Source organism: Thunnus thynnus, chromosome 4, assembly GCF_963924715.1.
Source record: "Thunnus thynnus chromosome 4, fThuThy2.1, whole genome shotgun sequence".
In the NCBI taxonomy this organism is placed as follows: domain Eukaryota; kingdom Metazoa; phylum Chordata; class Actinopteri; order Scombriformes; family Scombridae; genus Thunnus; species Thunnus thynnus.
In genome coordinates, this window is record NC_089520.1 from 7,589,158 (window position 1) to 7,597,151 (window position 7,994).

At 39.6% G+C, this 7,994-nt stretch overlaps 1 protein-coding gene across 1 annotated transcript; it reads left to right on the forward strand.

Moving 5' to 3' along the window:
* Positions 1–1,272: 1,272 nt before the first annotated feature.
* LOC137181025 (complement C1q subcomponent subunit C-like) lies at positions 1,273–7,584 on the forward strand. Its single transcript, XM_067586352.1, has 7 exons — positions 1,273–1,431; positions 2,110–2,225; positions 2,336–2,398; positions 3,828–3,981; positions 4,596–4,736; positions 5,842–5,977; positions 6,708–7,584. Exons 2-7 carry the CDS (start codon positions 2,120–2,122, stop codon positions 6,840–6,842), a joined length of 735 nt encoding a protein of 244 aa, XP_067442453.1. The 5' UTR covers positions 1,273–1,431; positions 2,110–2,119; the 3' UTR covers positions 6,843–7,584.
* The last annotated feature ends 410 nt before the right edge of the window (positions 7,585–7,994 follow it).

Here is a 7,994-nt window from a genome sequence, read left to right on the forward strand (position 1 = left end):
TTCTTTTTGGTAAACTTTTGTCATTTTGGCACATCCTCAGCTGACCTCTTCTTTTTATTGTAGTGTGTGTGTGTGTGTGTGTGTGTGTGTGTGTGTGTGTGTGTGTGTGTGTGTGTGTGTGTGTGTGTGTGTGTGTTTGTGCATGTTTTGAAGTGTATTCTTGCTGTATTTGTGGTTAAATCGCTGAAACTTGCATCTAAGAAAAACATATCCTGTCAAGAGTCAGAAATAACTTGCCAGTATTTTTTGAGATAAGAATGCATATTCAATAAGGCTGGCGATATTCTACATAGGGCTGCATCTAATGATCATTTCATTATCAATCAATCTGTTTTCTTGATTAATTGATTAGTTGTTTGGTCTATAAAATGGTGAAGTATGTCGATCACTGTTTCCCAGAGCCCAAGTTGACATCTTCAAATGTCTTGTTTTGTCTACAAACCAAAGATATTCAGTTTACTGTCATAGAGGACTAAAGCAGCCAAACAGATATTCACATTTGAGAAGCTGGAGCCAGAGAAACCAGAGACAAGAAGATCATCAGACACTACATGAGTAAATGTACACTACATGGCCAGAAGTATGTGGACAATGTATGTGGTCAAGTGTACTGGTCTGAGGCTGTTCTTCCATCTTCGGTCTGGTCCTCTTAGTTCCAATTAAAGGAAATGTTAATGCTGCAGCATACAATGATATTTTCAACAGCAGAGTGCTTTCAACAGAAAGTCCTTTCCCGTTACACGACAATGTCCCTGTTCACAAGGCCAGCTCCATAAAGAAATGTTTTCCCAGTTTGGTGTGGAAGAACTTGACTGGCCTGCACAGAGCTCTGACCTGAACCCCATCCAACATCTTGGGGGTGAAGTGGAACACTGACTGTGAGCCAGGCCTTATCACCCAACATCGCTGTTGGACCTCACTAATACTCTTGTAGCTGAATGGGAGCAAATCCCTGCAGCCAGGTTACAAAATCTTCTAAAAAGCCTGAAACCAGGAGAGTGGAGGCTGTCATATCAGCAGATTAATGCTCATTGTTTTGGAATATCACACATGGGTGTAATGTTCAGGTGTCCACATACTTTTGACCATGTAGAAAACTTTCATACCTCTGCTGGTTTTGTGTCTCAGTTTGACAACTTGCTGGTGTCATAAAAAAATTTGAAACCTAAACACAGAAAAGGTTGACAAACTCTTATTTACTCATTTAGGGATTTGCTACTTTATTATCTCTCTCTCTCTCTCCTTCCATCTCTCAATCACTCCCTAAAAATGCAGAACTACATACAGCAGACGCCGAAAAAATAGCAAAAGCTGCTGAATCTTCGGTTCTGTGTCGGCTTCCTCTTCTGGCTGCTGCAGGACTCGGAGCTCCACTTCAGTTTGCTTGGAACGCCAGGTGGTGGATTTTTATTCCTCTGTCTGTCCTCTCAGGTGAGTTTTATACATTTATTTTCAACATCTTTCAACATTTACCGTGTTCTAAATAGAAGTAAATGAAATCTATTTGTAAAAGAGAATCTGCTTTTGTTAACAAGATCGTCGACTGTTTCTCCTATTTTACTATGATTGTGTATTATTTTTTATTAAAAGAGGACTTTGATATCTGATACACTTTTATTATTGGGGATTGAACCAACAACCTGTCAGCACCTGCTTTTCTCCTTGTCTCCTCTTCTTCTCCACTTCATCCTCTTCCTCATCGTGCTTTCTCTCCTCTCCTCCTTTCTTCTTCCCTTATCTCATCTATCATCTTTCTTTCCTTTTCTCCTCATCTCCTCTCCTTCTGTCCTTTTATCTTATCTCCCACCTCTCCTCTTTTCTCCTGTTTTATCATCTTCTCCCCTCTCTCCTTTCCTTCTCTCCTCTCCCTCTACCCTTTGTCCTTTTCCATTCCTCTCATCCCTTCCCATCCTGCCTTCACCTATTTTCCTCTCCTCCTTCCCTGTATTCTCATCTTCATTCTTCTTGTCCCTTCCTCTCTCCCTATTTCCCTCCCTCGCATTTCTTTTCTTCTCAGCTTCTCCTCTCATTTAATCCCTCAACTCCTCTCCTTCTCCTCCTCTCGTCTAATCTCCTCTTCTTTCATCTATCTCTTTTTCTCTTTGTCAGGTTCTCCATCATGCTCCATCGTTGTCTCATTGTGAGCGGAGCCCTGCTCTCATTAGCTGTAACCCTGCTGGTTGCCCAGGACACCTGCCTAGCAACAGGGATGCCTGGGATGCCAGGTATGTGTGTGCATGTGTGTATATGTTTATAGGTGTGTGTGTGTGTGTGTGTGTGTGTGTGTGTGTGTGTGTGTGTGTGTTTATCTGTTTATCTATCTGTATGTCCTCAGGTATTCCCGGGCTGCCCGGCAGAGACGGTCGTGACGGAGAGAGAGGACAGAAAGGAGAGCCAGGTATCCAACATACACACACACACACACACACACACACACACACACATATAGACACACACAATCATAACCTGAGCAGTCATACACAGAGTTGGTTACATTAGGAGCGACCATCAGAAGTTTGTACAGATATCAGAATACAGTAAGGAAACAATAAGTCACACAGAAACTTTGCACTTCTCTAAATTTTCAGCCAGAATTTCCCTAATTCTTCTTAAGACCCTTCTACATAAGGCACATTTTTTTTGGGGGGGGGGGGTTCATTTTCATTTCATTTAAAAAACATATAACTGAATGAAATAATGCAATAACCTGCAACAATGCAACAATTGCTCCAAAGTCAGTTTTTCCTTATTTTACCTGTCACACATTGCAACGTACAGAAAAAAATGGTGGATCATATCATTTACAACTCACAGCAGCCTCCACTTTTTGTAAAACCTATTAAAAAAAAAACACATTCAGATATTGGCATCCAGTTTTCAGTTCCTAGAAAGTTCACCGAGGTGCAGACAGTAGTGCTGGTTTTGGTGCACACATGATTAAAATCTCAGACAGCTGTTCATTTATCTACCATAATGGGCAGCAGCTGATATCAAAGCAGCTTTTTCTCAAATGCAAAGTAGTATGAAGTATTCAAATTATCTGACTATCATATTGTTCTTTCAAGCTGTGTGAAGCTTTGTGGAAATAACTGGAGGAATCGTCTTAAATTTGCACTGCAAATTAACAACGTTGACAGCAAACTTGACACATTTTCATGCTATTAATTCTTGACGAGTAAAAGGGCCTTTAGTTTTTGTCCTTTCGTGTAAAGTTCAGTTTTAACAAAATGTGTCTTATGTTTGTACTTTAATTCGTCTTTGTATGAAAAAACACAAAACAAATCTCCTTTATTATATAAACTAGAATAAAGTTAATGCAAATACAATGCATGCTGAAAAGTATGCTTATAGAGCTAATTGTCAAATTATTTTATTATTTGACAAATTATTTGCTGTTATCTTAACAAAGTTTAAGTTGATTTGACAGGATTAGTGAATGATCAGCATTAAGCAGGACGTCCATTCAACTCATTTCAAGTCACATGACTTGAACATCTGATTATAAGTCTACCTCCTCCTTTAGCCAACTCCTACTTAAACCACAAACAGTTCTTTAATATCTGTGATTGGAACAAATGAGATACAATATGTTAACTTGAGAGTTTTAGAGGTGCTGATAGGTGTATTTAGATGAACTTTGAACAGAGCTTAGCTTGCTGTTTCCCCCTGCTTCCAGTCTTTATGCTAAGCTAGGCTAACCACATCCCGACTCCAGCTTCTTGAAATGAAAGCGAATAAGCTGAACTGTTCCTTTAAAGTGTCTGACACAGCAGGCGATTGCTGCTGGTTTTTCTCTACAATGACTCGCCTGTTGTTGTCATCTGCAGGACAAGCGTGGGGCGGCGGCCGCGGCCCTCAGAGGGGAGTGAAGGGGGACCCGGGGAATGTGGGATTCGTTGGTAAACGAGGTCAGAGCGGGGAACCAGGGAAACCAGGGGTCTCAGGGCTTGCAGGACCTCCGGGAGAACCAGGAGAAAATGGGTATGGAGTCAGACAAACCCTTGAGCAAAGTACAAGTGTTCTAATGTGGACAGCAGGGAGGTTGACTGAGAAGTTTTGGTTGTTAAAAGTTTTGGAATCCGTCATCCTGCTTTGAATTAAAGGAGACCCCAGTCTACATTATAAACCATTACAAACTAATAAAATCTTAGACCACTCTGCAAGCCCACAGGGGTTAAATCTACCATACTCAAAAGACAGAGAGTGTGAGAGTGTGAGATTTTCAGAGGAGAGTCACTTAAAGGGACTTAATTATATTTGATGAGAACAGATTGCCAGATTCAGCTGAGCCTCGAGGCTGGATGACTGAGTAGGCCCCAGACCCTCAAGGGGCCTCAGATTCACTGTGTGGCAATAGCTTTGTGCTATTTTGATTAACAGAATATAAACAATATAAAATTCAAAAGGCAATTCCTGGATTTTTACCTTCTAACCTAAAATCTAGTTTTCATATTCCAATTGATTTAATGTTTACATTGTGCATATATAACTTAGCATCTAATTAAACTAAGTTGGGGGACATTGGCAGCTCAACAAGGGCCCACTAGCAGGTTAATCTGGCTCTGAGTGTCACTGTGTTGTTTCTGTGGTTACAGGGCTGCCGGAGTCCAGCAGAAGGCGGCCTTCAGCGTGGCCAGAGGAACCAACGAATACCCGGACAGGAGCAGCGTCATACGGTTCACCAAAGTCATCACCAACATCAATAACGACTACAACACAGAGACGGGACACTTCAGGTGAGGAAACCACTCGTTTTCTAGTCATATATTACTGAAAGGTAAAACCCTAGACTACAAATAAAGTTGGATGTAGCGAGGTGTGACGTCACCCATTGCTCTGTATTGGAGCCAACAAGTAATATTAAACTGAGTGAAATATTACGACAATAGTCCGAGTCCGAGTCAGGGAGAGTAACAGGTGAGCCAACTGTCAATCACAACTGTCAATCAATGCTCACACAGCAGATATCACAGCTACTAAAAGTCTTCAAATCTTATTAATGGAGCAATAATTTCCAAAATAACCACCAGCACACTTATTAGAGGGCCTGAATTTAGTGATTGAGACCATAATGACTTCTTGACGCTTTGTGAATGGGAGTCAGTTGGAACGCTTCAGCCTCAAGCCGTAGTAGTTTCCACTTAATCACAAATTTGTATGATCAACTGACTCTGAATAAATGGTTTTGGATGAGGTTAGGGCAATGTCTTAGTCAGTTCAATGTAAACAAGGCTAAGAGTCTACAGCGTGGCTCACAATGACGATGCTAACATGCTGATGTTTAGTGGTTTACTGTCTTCCCCATCTTAGTTTAGCATGTTAACATGGCTAAAATTTGTTAATTAGCACCAAATGCAAGTGCGGCTGAGGCTAATTGGAACGTCATTCATTTTGCAGATATTTTGTCATAAACCAAAATATTTTAGAAATAGAAACTTTGACCCAACAATGAAGTTAGATGATAAGTCAGAGGATCATCAAAGTTATTAAAGTTCATCATGAGGAGAGCATGTCTTAACCAAATTTCATGGCAGTCTATCAAAGAGATGATGATGATCAATGGGACTTCCTCCTCTAGAGACAATGAAAGTCTGTACAAAATTTCAGGAAAACCAATCCCACAGTTATTGAGATATTTTAGACCAACATCCTTACAGCCATGCCGCCAGATTGGCTAAAAGCTAAATGATTCCCTGGTTGCTCTGCAATGTTTCAACCATGTCAAACAAATTCAAGACATTTCTTTTTGTACGAATTTCATTTGTGATCAAACTGTCAAACCAGACAGGAGAAAATAAAAAAATCCACTTTTAGTGAATTAATGAAGTTTGTGTGTTGTAGGTCTCGGATCCCAGGAACGTACTACTTTGTGTTCCACGCCTCTGTAGATAACCGCCTCTGTGTGACACTGAAGCTGGACGGAACACCGCTGACGTCGTTCTGCGATCACAGAGGTGATCGCCAGAGGAGACGACAGGTAAGAGCATTAAAGGGATAGTTCAAATTTTTTTGAAGTAGGATTGTTTGAGGTACTTATCCATAGTCAGTGTATTACCTGCAGTAGATGGGGGTCGGCACGTTCCCAGTTTCGAGAAGCAAACAAGAGTACGGAAGCCAAGAGCACAACAGCAGCACAACATATTTTAGTCACTTAAATAAAAGCCCACTTAAAAAAGTCAATATCGGTTTAAGTATACACTATATTCAGAATATTTTCACCGCTTTACCTTGCAGTGAGACAGCCCTTTACTTTGACACTAGATTTTCTCAACCATAGAACTACTCCTATGCATGCCGCGCACTATATTACACCACACATCAGCTGTTTTGGTCAGAAAGTGCTGTTGCATCCATGCTGGTACTCGTGTCTCCAAACTAGGAGCAAGCTGATCCAAATCTACTGCAGGTAACACACTGACTATGTATAAGTACCTCATACAAACCCACTTAAAAAATACAAACTATTCCTTTAAAACAATACTACAGATTTATTTTACTACATTGTTGTGCCACCAAATAATACTCGAGTATTAATCAAAATAAATTAATATTAAATCTAATTAGTCAGCACATGTTTCAGCTAACTAAAATACTAACTAAATCCTCAAATTTTTGTAAAGTATGAGTGAATGTTATCGTTTACAGTAGTTCTCATCTCTGGAGAAAGATGCACCCTGTAGTTAAATTTCAACCGGTACTGATTACAGGTGACTTCAGGCGGCCTGGCGGTCTACATGTTGAGGGATCAGGAGGTTTGGCTGGAGACTAAAGACTACAGAGGGATGACAGGGAAAACGACTGGTTACAGCATCTTCTCCGGCTTCCTGCTGCATCCTCACTGACCCGCAGGACGATAAAACACAAACCAGCCTTTCTCTCGCTTTTACTGAACAGTCTAACAGCAACTATTTGAGTGAAATGAGTGAAACTAAAGGCAAAACAGTATCTTCCCTCCCCTCACACTGACCCTTTCACATTGTTAAAAAAAACACATGTTCGTTACTTTTCATTCTAACATTTAATTTTCTGTTGATTTTCAATGATTTAACCAGGTTAAGGCTCATTAAGATTGATATTTAGGTTAAAGAGAGTTGGCCAAGAGGGCAGCATAAAAAATGTTCTTACTAACAACATAAACACTGTCACATGCTACAAATAAGTGCAGGCAATTTCCTGTTAAGATGCATAAACACATTTTCTGAAAATTATCTAAAAAAAAAAAAAAAAAAAGCAAACACTTTGACCAAGAATATGGTTTTCCAGATCCATTTAGGTCCTTCTGTACATTGTTTCAGGTGGAAGGGAAAGCACATTTAAAAGCTTTTTTTTTTACCCAACTTTGTCCAAACATCTGCACAACATCATGAGACTAAAGGTCATACTAGATTAGATTTTTACACATGTATGTACACAGAGAAGGAGGAACCAGCCCACACAGAGATTTATTAATAAAAGTGCAGTGGTGTACAAGATAACATAGACAGTAATCTGAAAAAAAAACATCTGCTGATGTTACTTTCTCTGTCTGTCAGTAAACAGATAATATTGTATGAACAAGAAATCAAATAAACAGCTGAAAAACAACCTGAATGCTTCGTATTTGTTTGTCATTTCTCCTTTTTTCTAATCTGTTCAATATTTTTGATTTTCTTCTCATGCTGATCAGAACACAAAAAGCTACTATTACTAGCTAAGCTATTTTAATTGTATTTTAAAGTGTCCATCTCCATGTGTTGTTTAAAGACAGCTGAGGCTAATTGATTTACAATAACAATAATAAAACACCTTCCTAGTTATTTTTTAGAGATTTTTCGAACATGGTTCAGCAGGCATTAAAACAACACGACAGAGTGCAATTTGCAGGAAGCCTGGAAGATATCAAGGTTATAAATTTTAATAATACCGACATACTTATATCTAGAAATAAATTAATAAAAAATAACACGATCCAGACTCTTTTCTTTTGTGGTTCTGCGATGGTGGATCGAGCTACT

Excerpts from the sequence above, each read along its gene's own strand:
- LOC137181025 (XM_067586352.1), top strand. The coding sequence starts at position 2,120 with ATGCTCCATCGTTGTCTCATTGTGAGCGGAGCCCTGCTCTCATTAGCT. Across the intron at positions 2,226-2,335 it reads AGGGATGCCTGGGATGCCAG|GTATTCCCGGGCTGCCCGGC; the intron begins GTATGTGTGTGC and ends GTATGTCCTCAG. Across the intron at positions 3,982-4,595 it reads GGAGAACCAGGAGAAAATGG|GGCTGCCGGAGTCCAGCAGA; the intron begins GTATGGAGTCAG and ends CTGTGGTTACAG.